We start from the raw sequence: 13781 nt of genomic DNA on the forward strand, positions 1-13781 counted from the left end.
TTGACGATGTCCGTGGGTTTTATTCGCCATATTGGTGCCTGATTTATCCAGGAAATTTTAAACGATGGATTGGGTTTTGTTTAATGGAAGTAGATCCTTTTTATGGATATTCCAGAAATCCACTGAAGAAGTAACACACAAGCAGTTCTAGGTTCTATTTGTCCCTTTTGGGGTATAAATAGAACTTTCATAGATCTTTCATTGAACATTTCATTCAGAGGAATCTCCTCTGATCAAATTCACCTTTCCTATGTTTCATGTAATTTTTACCACGTTTTTATGGAATGTCTTGTGTTCCAGAAAATCTGAATTTTTGGCTTGTTTTCTATCCTTTTCCATCAATTTTAAGTATAAATCAATACTTTTCTATGATGTTCAGTTATATCATGTAGCTTTCTAAAATTGTTCCTCATTTTGTTGTGTTTACAGACCAATGTTTTTGAGCTTTGACACTGTTCCCTGTCTTTTTGGTGTTGAGTTTGTTAGGGGTTAGTTGGGGACAATATTTATGGAATTATCGTCTTGAAACTTGATTTTAGGGGATTTGAGATTTACTGAGCTGATTAGAGAGAATAAGCAACACATTTCTGAAACAAAAGTAGATTAAAAATACCATTGTTAAAAGATAATGCTGTATGTCCTTTTTTACCTACATCGTAAGTAAAAATAACCACTAAATAATCTTACCGTCTTTGGACAACAGATAACAATACTTGTTGTATTTGACACTGGCACGAGGCAGTGTCTCCCTGAGCCGGTCTCAAGCCCGGATAAATGCAGAGGGTTGTGTCAGGAAGTGCATCTGGCGTAAAACTTTTGCCAAAACCAAACATACAAGTCGAGGACCGGGTTAACAACGACCGCCATTGGTACTGATGACCTACAAGGTACCAGTCAAAATTAGGCTACTGTTGGTCAAGAGGAGAGGGGAGGAAAGGAAAGAGCCTGGGACTGGGAGTAGGGACTTTGAATATCGGGACTATGACATGAAAAGGTAGAGAGTTGGTCAACGTGATGCAGAGAAGGAAGGTGGATTTACTGTGTATTCAGGAGACCAGGTGGAAAGGTAGTAAGGCTAGAAGCTTAGGACCAGGCTTTAAGTTGTACTATTATGGTACTGACAGGAAGAGAAATGGAATAGGAGTTATCTTGAAGGAGGAGTTAGTTAGGAACGTTCTGGAAGTGAAAAGAATGTCAGATAGACTTATGAGTCTGGAACTGGAAATTGAAGGTGTGATGCTTAATCTTTTTAGTGACTATTCCCCGCAGGTGGGATGTGAATCTGAAGAGAAGGAGAAGTTCTGGAATGAGTTAGATGAAGTGATGCAGAATATTCCCCGAAATGAGAGAGTGGTAATTGGTGCAGACTTCAATGGACATGTTGGTGAAGGCAATAGAGGGGATGAAGAAGTGATGGGCAGATTTAGTATACATGATAGGAATGCAGAGGGACAGATGGTGGTAGATTCTGCAAAAAGGATGGAAATGGCTGTAGTGAACACCTTTTTCCAGAAAAAACAGGAACATAGGGTAACTTATACAGGGAGGTAGGAGTACGCAGGTAGACTACATCTTGTATAGACGAGGTAACCTGAAAGAGATCAGCGACTGCAAAGTAGCTGTAGGCAAGAGTGTAGCCAGACAGCATAGGATGGTGGTTTGTGGGATGACTGGTGACAAGGAAGATCAAGAGGACAAAGGCGGAGCAGAAGACAAAGTGGTGGAGGCTGAAAAGGGGGGAGTGTTGTATGATTTTCAGGGAGGAGTTGCAAAAAGGCTCTGGGTGGTCAGGGAGAGCTTCCACATGATTGGACAACTACGGCTAGTGTTATTAGGGAGACAGGTAGGAGAGTACTTGGTGTGTCATCTAGAAGGAAAGTAGATAAGGAGACTTGGTGGTGGAATGGGGAACTGCAGGAGTATATACAGAGAAAGCGGTTGGCAAAGAAGTGAGATACTGAGAGGACTGAAGAGAACAGACAGGAGTACAGGGTGATACCACGTAAGCTAAAGATAGAGGTAGCAAAGGTAAAACAAAGGGCGTACGATGACTTGTATGCTCGGTTGGATAGCAACGAGGGTGAGAATGATCTACAGTATACAGGTTGGCAAAACAGAGAGATAATGATGGAAAGGATGTATAGCAGGTTCAGGTTATTAAGGATAGAGAGGGAAATGTATTGACAGATGCTAGAAGAGTGATGAGAAGATGGAAAGGGTACTTTGAAGAGCTGATGAATGTGGAAAATGAAAGAGAGGGAAGGGTAGACGACGTGACTATTGTAGACCACAAAGTAGCACAAATTAGTAAAAGTGAAGTGAGGAAGGCATTGAAGAGGATGAAAAGTGAAAAAACAGTTGGTCCAGAAGATATAGCCGGGGAGGTGCTGAAGTGTCTAGGGGAGGCAGCGGTATCCTGACTCGATTATTCAACAGGATCTTAGAAAGTGAGATGATGCCTGAAAAATGGAGACAAAGTGTGATGGTGCCTATTTTAAGAATAAAGGGGATGTGCATAATTGCGGCAACTATACAGGGATAAAGTTGATGAGCCATACAATGAAGTTATGGGAAAGAGTAGTGGAAACTAGACTGATAGCAGAAGTCAGCATTTATGAACAGCAGTATGGCTTCATGCCTAGAAAGAGTACTACAGATGCAGTATTTGAGAATACTAATAGAGAAGTACAGAGAAGGCCAGAGGGAGCTGCATTGTGTTTTTGAAGACCTAGAAAAAGCATATGACAGGGTGCCAAGAGAGGAGCTCTGGTATTGTATGAGGAAGTCTGGAGTGGCAGAGAAGTTTGCTAAACTGGTGCAGGACATGTATGCTAGCTGTGAGATAGTGGTATGGTGTGTTGTAGGGGTAACAGAGAAGTTCAGGTGGAGGTGGGACTCCATCAGGGATCAGCTCTGAGCCCCTTCTTGTTCGCAATGGTGATGGACAGGCTGACAGATGAGGTTTGACAGGAATCTCCATGGACCATGATGTTTGCAGATGACATTGTGATCTGTAGTGAGAGGAGAGAACAGGTTGAGGAAAATCTAGAGAGGTGGAGGTATGCACTGGAAAGGAGAGGAATGAAAGTTAGTCCCAGACAGATGGAGTAAATTTGTGTGAAGGAGAGGAACAGGAGGCAGAACTAGAGGTTACAGAGATGAAGATGTTTAGGTTCTCTTTGGGAGTGACCAGGATGGATAGGATGAGGAATGAATCTATCAGAGGAGCAGCACATGTTAGATGTTTTGGAGAGAAGGTCAGAGAAGCCAGACTGAGATGGTTTGGTCATGTACAGTGGAGGGATAGTGAGTATATTGGTAGTCGGATGCTGGAATTGGAGCTGCCAGGCAAGCGGTCTCGAAGAAGACCAAAAAGAAGATTTATGGACATAGTGAGAGAGGATACGAAGGTAGCTGGTGTGAGAGAGGAGGATACAGAGAATAGGGTTAGATGGAGAAAGTTGATTCGCTGTTGCGACCCCTGAAGGGAAAAGCCGAAAGAAGAAGAAGAAGAAGAAGCTTCCAGTGAGTGACCACTGTCACAACTTGATGTGGTTTCCTTGAGTGTCAAGAAATGCACCTTCAAATAAAATGAATTATTATTATTATCTTAAAAAACTATGTAAACGGCCCATTTTTACACGAGACATTTTCTCTTCAAGTGAGATGGACTTATACAGCAGGAAATGAAATGTTTTTTTTAGAAAATGTGGAAGAAAGTGAGTGACATGAAAGTTTAGCAGAAGATGTGGAAAACGGGAAATGAAACTTAAAAAAGAAAAAAAAAGCAGTAAATGTTTTTAACTAGAAATAGACGAGGTGACTTCATGGTTTCCTGGATTTTGACATTTTGTCTTTATCTTTTTTTGGAGTGAATAAAAGTGTTGGAGAAGGTGGAAAAACCCGTAGGGTTGAGGAGGAGAGAGAGGAGAACATTGGCGTCCACTTTAGAACGTTAGGAAACGTTTGGATTTTATATAACTGTCTTTATTAACCGTTGACCTCTGACAGAAAGCGTTGTGAAAGGAAGAAATTCAAGTGAGAAATTTGTTCAATCTGTGGAAAATGCTAATTTAAGGACAACGCAAGTGAGAAATTAGCAAATTCCGTTTTTTGCCACAGTAAAATGACACCCTTTGTCTCTACATGTAGCCCTGCTATTGACTAGTGGCTGGTCCAGGTTGAACACACCCTCTTACCCAATGGACGCTAGAGATAGTGAACAAATGGTGTACAGGATAGTTGAGCGACCATTGATTATGTATGGTTTAGGGGCTGAGATTATTTGGACATGTAGATAGGAAGAGGTAGTGAATATATTGGTAGAAGGATGCTTAGGGTTGGAACTACCAGGCAGGAGGCCTAGAGGAAGACCAAGAGGAGATGTATGGATGTAGTGGAAGAGGACATGAAGTTAGTTGATGAGAGAGAGAGAAGAGGGTACAGAGAAAAGGATTAGATGGAGGAGGATTGTTTGCTGTGGTGACTCCTGGGGGCAGCAGCTGAAAGAAAAAAGAAAGATAAGGAATAAATGCATATAGAAACGGTTAAAACTACAAATGGATATATAAGAAATAAGAAATGAGATACACTTCATTGATCCCCATAGGGGAAATTCTTTTGTCACAGCAGTGCAACAATGACAAAATTAATAGATATGAGTATAAATATAAATACAAGAGACAATTAAAATATAGCAAAAGACATCCACAAATAAATAGACAGCAGAGTGAACAACAACAAGGATAAGAATAGACAAAGGAGTGACAATAGCAGACAAAAATAAACATGATGCAAGTGGAGGGACACCGACAAGGATTAAAAAAAATAGACGTCGGAATTTGGCTGAAGGAGACAATCAGCCATCGCTCATCGTGCAGGGGGTGGTAAGGATTGTCCAGGATGGCTCCCGGTTTGTCCTTCACCCTCCCTAATGCCACCGATTGAAGATGGTCCAGGTTCAGTCCCACCACCAAGCGGGCTTTTACTCACTTGTTAATTGAGCCCATTGACCTCACCAGTCCTGGCACCGCCCCACCAGCACACTTTACAGAAGAAGAGTGCGTTGGCTACCATAGACTGGTAGAAGGTCTTGAGGAGCCGGCTACAGACGCACAAACGACATCAGTCTCCTCAGAAAGAACATCCTGCTCTCACCCTTCCTGTTGAGTGCGTCAGAGATGTGTGACCAGGCCAGTTTGTTGTTAATGTGGACCTCGAGGCTCTTGTAAGAGTCCACGATCTTCACCTCTTCATCCTGGATGGTGATCAGTATTTGTCTCCTCCGATTCTTCCGGAAGTCCACAACCACCTCTTTGGTCTTGGAGATGTTGAGTAGGAGGTGGTTCTGGTTGCTCCACTCAACAAAACTTGCAATCAGACCTCTGTACTCCTCCTCGTCGTCATCGTTGATGCGTCCGACGATGGAAAAGTCATCGGAGAACTTCTGGAGGTGGCGGTGAAGAGGAACGGAGATAGGAAAGTACCTTGGGGCACTCCTGTGCAGCATGCCACAACCTCGGAAACACAGACGCCCATTCTAATACACTGCAGCCGTCCTGTGAGGTGGTCCAAAATCAAAAATTCGGCGACTTGTCTTTGAGGAGGGCAGGTTGGACACTGTTGAAGGCAATGGAGAAGTCAAAGAAAGTGACTATCACAGTGCTCCCTATGGTATGACACATCATATGGCAAGAAGGTAAGGCAAATAGGTCAATTCAACAAAATTATAGGCAATATATAAAAGCTGAAAGTTACAGTCCATAATTTTATCACTTTTATCACTTACTACAATGATTTGATATAGTGATTGATATTGGAGTAAATCCCTGTAGCTATTTGACTGTTTCACTTCTGCAACCAATCTCCATAAAGCACAACTTGTGCACAGATGGATATGAAGAATCTTTAAAAAAAAAACGAAAATACAATCTATTTTGAAACGTCAAACCGCAATGAACTCAAACGTTTAAAAATAACACGTTTCTATTCATGCTTTTCGTTGTGGTTTTCATGTAGTGGAAGATCCAGTGCCGAGTCACCCAAAGCGGTGCGACGGCGCCCCTTGTGGCAGGAAGAGGAACTGCAGCGCCGCCCCCGAGCGGACGGAGCGTTGCAGCGCCAGTGAAGAGGTCGCGGCTGGGCCACCATCATCTTCCTCCTCCTCCTCCTCCTCCTCTTCTTCTTCTTCATCTTCATCTGCGCTGAGGGAAGGAGCAACGGACGTCTTCACCTCCGCAGCCGAGGCGTCGACAACCTCACTTGAACCCCACCGTGAACGCTCACTCCTGAAACACCGGCGACATCTTGGGTTCCAGTGCAAAAAAAAAAAAAAAAAAAAAGGAAAGAAAAAGAGCCCTTCCTCCTCCCCCTCCCCCCAAAAAAAATTGGAGTAACGAAAAAAATCCGTGGATTTTTTTTTTTTTTCTTTGAGCGAGTGTGCGTGTGCACGAGAAGGCGAGTGTGCGTGTTTGCAGGCGTGATGGCCGAACATCTGTCCCAGAGCGAGCTGGATTATCCCTTCAGACTCCTGGAGTATTTTAACGGATACCGAGTTTCCAAGGTAACGACAGGCTTTTTGCACCTCCTGTTTTTTTTCGTCTTCTTTTGTCTCTTGCGTGTCGACGTGATTATTGTTAGGACGAACCAAAAACTGACGAGGTCATCAATAATCCAGTCGAACTGGGATCCTTAACGTCATAAACTGTGAAATTGCATTTTCACAATGCCTAAATATCTATCTATCTATCTATCTATCTATCTATCTATCTATCTATCTATCTATCTATCTATCTATCTATTACTAATGGATTGACTGACAAGTCGTTCAATATTATGTTGATGAATGTCTATATTTTCATTTGATTGACTTAATTCCCATGTGTTCATTATTTGGGAGCTGGAGAACATTATTTTGTTTATTTTTGTTTAAATGATAAATTCATCCATTTCTTGTTTTCTTTTCAACTACATTTTTTCCTGATGGCACCCATTGACTTTTACTTGAATGCATTATTTGAGATAAGAAATTCCATGAAGACCTTTATTTTTCATCTTTCTTTTTTTTTTGATCGGCATTTTTAAATCACTTGCTTAGAGAAGACATTTCCGAAATTTGTTTTTTTGCAAATGTCCTGACTCAAAATAAAAAAATAAAATAAAAAAAAAAAATCCAAGAAAGGAATAGGAAAAGATTATTACTGAAACCACCATATCTTTGTACAGTTATTTATGTCCAAAAAAATATCAAGAGAGGTCGTCACTTCTGCCTTTCAGTTAAAAGGTCCCTGGTTGAATTCTTTTCTGTGTGGAGTTTCCCATGTCTGCGTAGTTTCTTTCCTCCCACAGTCCAAAACATGCAGTAGATTCCTTGGAGACCCTAAATTGCCCTGACATGTGAATGAGCGAGTGAAGGGTCGCCCCCTCCCCCGTGCACAACCCTGAATGCAGGATAAGCGGTATAGATAATGAATGACTAAAAAAAAAAAATCTCCAAAATGTTTCATGTAATAATTTAACAATGACTTTTTCAGTTCCTTATAATCATCTTGAGTTCACTGAAGTTTAACGACATCAGGAGTTGTAGAGTTTATTAGTGCTGTTTTGTTTTCCAGCAAATTCTCGCAGTAAATGGTTTTCATGGGGCCAGACGCCACGTTTCTGGCGTATGTGGGCACAATGTGCGACATTTGTCGGTTCTAAAGAGTCAGTTGTGGCTCTGCCTTGTATCTGAATCCCAGGTGATCTTCTCGGCCTGCGAGCTGGGGGTGTTTGACCTTCTCCTGAAGGCCCCGGAGCCTCTCAGTGCACTGCAGGTGGCCCAAGCCCTGGACACCAGCGTGGATGGGACGGAGAGGCTGCTGGACGCCCTGGTCGGCATCGAGATCCTGGAGGTGGAGACTGCTGACGGGGCAGGTGACGACACAGGGAAATTTTCGGTGAAAAAAAAAAAACAAAACAGAAAATACAAAAAGTCAACAGACCTGCGGGTTCTCTGCGGTTCCTTCATTAGATTGATCAGTGTGTTTTTTTTGTGTGTTTAGTGTGTAAGGTTTGACTTGAAAGTGAAACCGGGAGGGATTTGGTCATTTTCAGAATTTGTTCATTTTGACAGTCCCTCCAGATTTGTTTTTTGCAAAATTCATAGTTTAGATTTATAATTATTTTGCATATTTTTTTCATTTCATTCTAATCCTTCATTTATTGCTTTTTCCTAGGTGTTTTTCATGATATTTGACACTTTTCTTGTACAGTTCATTTCACTGTAATGTGATGATATTGAGGTTGTTTTTTTTTTAAATTTTGTCCCTCGTTCTTCCAAAAAGACAAACATAGTTGATAACGTGTTCGGTCTGGCCCCAATTCTCACCTCATTTAACCTGAAATTCGGCGCAAGGGCCAATTCCGTGGCAACAACAAAAAAAGATGTTTGTTGATGCCCTACCACAGCGAGCTACATGCTTATGCGAATTGTGACGTGTTCTGGATGTTTGGAGATAGAAAGAGACGTTAGTTTGATGTTCCTAGGATTATATATCGGTCCATTCTTCTCTCGTCCTTAGTTGTTTACAGCAGCACCGACGTAGCCAACCTCTACTTGGCCAAAGGAAGCGCTAAGTCTCTCCACGACATGATCGTCTACCAGTCGCAGACCATCTACCCCCTGTGGAAAAACCTGGCCAACGCAGTCAGGTTAGCCTCTCCTAAGTTAGCCTAGCATAACCCAACCAAACCAATTTAGACGGACACAGCCTACCCGAGGCTTAGCACATCTTAGCACAACCTAGGCCAGCTTTGCCCAATTTGGCAAATCCCAGTCCAGCACATTCGAAAGGAGCCAAGCCTACCGTGGACTAGCCTACCTTAGCCCACGCCTATCTCAGTCTAGATAAGCTTTCCTAAGCCTATATAAAGTAAGGCCAGTCTAGGCAAGCCCAGATTAGCCTCGTCCCATACTGGGCTGCACTGTTCCTTTGCCAAGCCTAGCAAAGACTAACTTGGCCCAGCCTAGTGTATCTCCACCTAAATGAATGTAGCCTAGCCTAGCCTTGGCTAGTTCGGCAGAGCCTAGCTTTGTTCCTTTTGTCCTAGCCGTGTTCCTCACAGAACACTTTCAAATCTGTAGTATTTCAAGAAGTCACTTAAACATTTTCCAACTGGGTTCGGTGCAGGGAAGGGAAGAACCAGAATGAGAAGACTTTCGGCCTCCCGTCTGAGGAGATTTTCCAGGCCATTTACAGGTCAGTGATGACACACAGCTGGTTTGCAGCTGAGGTTATGTGTCTGACCTTTGCCCTTCTGAACCCAGGTCTGAGGAGGAGATGCTGAAATTCATGGGTCTGATGAATTCCACCTGGGTGCTGGATGGACACGACGTGGTGACGGCCTTCAACCTCACAGACTTCCAGACGATCATCGACCTGGGAGGTAAAGATGCTTTAGTCTGTCCCACAGAGTTTAAATCAAAAATACAAATAGGAAACAGATTGTTAAGTAAAGATTTTAACCAGCAGGAGTTGTCATAAAGGGAAGACGGGACAGACACGCTGTTTAGTCCCCCTTTCAGAATCATTAATTCTTAATGCAATTATATACAAGTGTTTGTACAAATGTGCAAATGTATGCGTGTGTATATAATTTAAGTATTTAATTTAATTGAAACTTCAACGGGATTCAAAACTTTTACTGCATGTCCCTTTTATAATACCCAATAAGTATGATTAACTTTGAGAAAAAATGTTGGCTAATTTTCATTTCCTTTTCTTGGTGATATTCAATCAACTGTTACTGATTTAAATATTACTTTTTATTATTTTGTTGGAAGCTTCTTCACTGTGTCCATGGTCCTGTCAAACTAAACAATTGAACAGTCAATAATGTAAATATTATAAAAGCAATAATCAGCATCACAGTTTACATTTATTCTCGAATTATTACCATCAGGATGTTTCTCTTTCTGGCGTTCTGTCACACAAAGTCTTCATGTTCTGATATTTTTGTACGGCCTGAACGCTGATTTTCAGGATGCACAGGTGCTCTGGCCCGGGAGGTGGCCAAGGCGTATCCCTCCTCCTCCGTCACCGTGTTTGACCTCCCTCAGGTGGTGGAAACGGCCCGGAAACATTTCTCCCAGGAGAACGACATGGTGACTTTTCAATCTGGTGAGTTTCGATTGTCAGTAAATCATTCAGTTGTTATAAATCTGTAATCTTAAGTCAGAATTAATCTTTAATTTATTGTCAAGCTTTATTGTTCACATTGTAAACGTGGAATTGGTTGCTTTGATGAATATCCGCATTGGTTTAAGGTTCCTGATAATCTGTCAACAGGCCCACTTTGGGCTCACTGCACCTTCTAGTGGCCTATTTTCGAAATGCAAACTAATGTAAGAGTTTGTTCGAATCGCATCAATCTAGGCCAGGGTGGATATTTTTTTTGATCGGCGGGCCACATCTCTTATTTTTTTTTATGTGCGGGCCAACTAGGTATGAAGTAAATTGAACAAAATGAAAATTGCAATATAAATATTGAAACAATTTGGCATTTTATTCCAACTTTAAAATCATTCATGATCATATAAATTTACCGACATTATTTTGTATGTGATCATCCATACCAAATTAAACAAAAGGAAAAAATTAGGAGTTTCTAAATTAAATATTGATTGAAAATACTTGTTAAAATATTCAAAGAAAATAGTTTGGCGGGCCGGAAAGAAAAGCAAAACGGGCCAATGTGGCCCGCGGTGCGGGCCGTAAAATGCCAAGGTCGCAACTAGGGAAAGGGTGTCAAAACACTGAAAATAATTAGTACAATTTACTCAAATGTTTACGCATATTTGAAGGTTTGAAAGTTGTAGATGATTTTCAAAAACCTGCTCAAATGTTGGGAACATTATTTCATGAGGTAAAAAAGAAAACGAGTGTTGTGAAACTGTCGAAGATGAGAAACTCACTGAAAATGGTTTCACCACATTTGAGGGAAAAAGCAATATTCAGTTTAATCTCACTTTGAATGACAACAAAACATTTTGAAATGATTATTACTTCAAATGGGCTTCAGGGGTTTATCGTGAGACCCCGGCCATTAACCTCGACTTGTGTTCTGTAGGGGATTTCTTTGGCGGTGAAATACCTTCCGCCGATTTGTACATTCTGGCCCGGATCATTCACGACTGGTCCGAGGAGAAGTGCCTTGCTCTGCTGAAGAAAATCTACGACTCATGCAAACCAGGTGACCATGACGCTTGATTCGCCGACGTAGGGGTCATATTCATATCCGAGGTCATGATTCGGACACCGTCCGTTTGTCAGCCTGTCCGTCTACGTGTCTGTCAGCTCCACGGCTTATTTTGTTTATTTGGAAATAAACTTAAATATAAAACATAAATAAAAAAAACACCTGCTGAAGAGATGATGAGGTCATGGAACTCCTTCTGAAAGCAGGTATATACAGTGTCTAGCACGTGTTAAATATTTGCCATACTTTAATTACTGAGATTGTAGTGAGAGTTCTGTTAAAAAAGATCATAGGAAATTTAAAAAAAAAAAAAAAATTCTGAAAGGAAAGTTGGAATTCGGAGAGGAACTTTTCTTTTGAGATTAAATTCGGGTTTTCCAAAATCTGAGGAGAAAATTAAAATCAAATTCTAAATAAAGATTAAACTCAGAAGTTTTTTAAACCCAGGATTCTGACTTTAACCTCTGCATATTGACAACATTTAGAGTACAAAATTTTGACTTCCAATCAAGAATTTTGCCTTTTTTTTGTGACAGATATATATATTTTTTTTTTCAATTTCTCAGAATAGTGGGAAAAGCGATAATTCTGGATTTTTTTCTTCCCAAAGAATTCTGGTATTTTCTTAAAATTGTGATCATTTTTAGATGAAGAGGGAACTGTTTTAGGTACTAGTTGATCACCAGTCATTTGTTAAACTCCACGAAGAGTGTTCTCTGTGACGCCTGTGTCCCCGACAGGTGGTGGCGTCCTGCTGGTGGAGGCCCTCCTCTTTGAGAACAAGCGAGGTCCCATCATGGCGCAAATCTTCTCCCTCAACATGCTGGTCCAAGCCGAGGGCCGCGAGCGCCCACCGTCCCAGTACGTCCACATGCTCAGCCAGACCGGCTTCCGTGACGTTCAAGTCTGCCGGACCGGAAAGTCCTACGACGCCATCCTGGCTACCAGATGAGGGCAAAGCAGCTCCTCAGTCGGGTGGGAAAGGCGGCAGCGGCGGCCGCTGCACGGTGCAAACCCTCCGAAGGTTTGAGACGGCGGTTCAGTTGTGGCGCGGAGGGACCTGTTTGGTTTGGTTTGATCCCGTTGACCCAGATGTTAACCACTAAAGGACCAGTGTGTAGAACCTAGAAGCGTCCTCCTCATCCTCAATCCTCGGACATCTGCCTTCAGGCTAAATTCCCATTGAAAAAAATCTCACCGGTGTTTGCTGTTGTTTCCTGGATCCTTTTCATTTGTTCATCTTTCGCTCCATGGATCGTTTGTTTTTAACCTGCAGAGAAAACAAACCTCAAGAGATAGTGGACAATTAGGTAGCCACTGTTTTAAAGTAAGAAATGTTGGGTTGTAAAGAATCAGCCAATGTTTGATCCAAATTTCAATGGTATGATTGTGGCGCCTGGTGTCGACAGGTGGTGCCATTGAGTGTGTCCGTTGCTTTTAATGTCAGAAAAACACCAAACCTCCATTAATTTGTACTTTTAACATTGACATCTACAACAAGAGCTGGGACGCTGACTGAATTTCATCACCAGACAATCCAACATCCCATTGTGTGATCGTTTCCGTCTGAAAATTCTGAAGATGTCTTTTGGTTAGATAGCAACGTCAAAACAACTCCATATTGACTCCATCAGGATCTAAATCAAATAGTCGGCATCATGTGTCCTCACAACCTACGTGCAACTAAATAGGAACTTCTGAACAACACTTGTGTCCAGCTGGGAGCATAGACACGACAAGCTGATCAGATCAGTAACTGACAAACTATTTTAGCAATGGTTTTTACAGTTATTGATCAGTTCAAGGCTGATATTGGCTGACTGATTTTGTCAGTCGTGATCTGATATTTACCGTTTTTATTGTCATTGTCTTTTTTACAAAATACTCCAGACCAAAAACAACACAGTTAAAAAAAGCAGCCAAATAGAAAAGACAAATAGCAGAGAAGCGGGGGTGGGGTGTATTTTTATCTGTTGTTGCCTGTGGCGGGGAAAAAAAGGATTTCCGATTCAACTGTGGGATAACTTTATCTTTTTTTGTTCTCAGATTATTCTAAGAAAATATAATTTGAAGGACACGAGATTTCAGATTAGAAATTAAAATTAGGAGTTTTAATTTCATATTTTGTCCCATTTAACACAGTTTATGTAATAACAAGTGTGGAAGGGTTTGTACATCAACACTTTTATTGTGTTATTTGTTGTTGTTTTTTAACTTCATCTTAAAGTTGGATTTATTTATATTTGTTTCTTCTTTTTTTAAACTGGCTGTCGTAACTCAAACTCAAACCTCAGTATTTGACATATGATTCCAGTAATAAAAGAGAATCACCTCAAATGAAAGGATTTGTCATTGTAATTTTTTTTCTTTTTTTTTTCTGTGTAATAAATCCATTTTTTTTTTTTTCCAGCTACTTTCTTGACAAATTCACCTCCATTATCGCTATGTGTCATTGCTGGGACAAGGATGACTGCAGAAAGAAAGAAAAGAAGCCCAAATTTTAACAATTTGCACAAAACAAAAAAAAAGAAAATCTGAAACAT

At 41.2% G+C, this 13781-nt stretch overlaps 1 protein-coding gene across 1 annotated transcript; it reads left to right on the forward strand.

Moving 5' to 3' along the window:
* Positions 1-6217: 6217 nt before the first annotated feature.
* asmt2 (acetylserotonin O-methyltransferase 2) lies at positions 6218-13583 on the forward strand. The gene is made up of 8 exons (XM_086152147.1): positions 6218-6562; positions 7740-7914; positions 8562-8691; positions 9171-9239; positions 9308-9426; positions 10023-10160; positions 11110-11232; positions 11979-13583. The coding sequence occupies exons 1-8, from the start codon at positions 6482-6484 to the stop codon at positions 12188-12190; spliced, it is 1047 nt and encodes a 348-aa protein (XP_086008273.1). The 5' UTR covers positions 6218-6481; the 3' UTR covers positions 12191-13583.
* The last annotated feature ends 198 nt before the right edge of the window (positions 13584-13781 follow it).

Source organism: Fistularia commersonii, chromosome 1, assembly GCF_037954325.1.
Source record: "Fistularia commersonii isolate RoL2024-O1a breed Wild chromosome 1, RoL_Fcom_v1.0, whole genome shotgun sequence".
NCBI classification, from domain to species: Eukaryota; Metazoa; Chordata; class Actinopteri; order Syngnathiformes; family Fistulariidae; genus Fistularia; species Fistularia commersonii.

Bases quoted from the DNA above. Each gene is read 5' to 3' on its own strand.
- asmt2 (XM_086152147.1), top strand. From the start codon at position 6,482: ATGGCCGAACATCTGTCCCAGAGCGAGCTGGATTATCCCTTCAGACTC. The intron at 6,563-7,739 runs GTAACGACAGGC...TCTGAATCCCAG, and splicing joins ACGGATACCGAGTTTCCAAG to GTGATCTTCTCGGCCTGCGA. The intron at 11,233-11,978 runs GTGACCATGACG...TGTCCCCGACAG, and splicing joins CTACGACTCATGCAAACCAG to GTGGTGGCGTCCTGCTGGTG.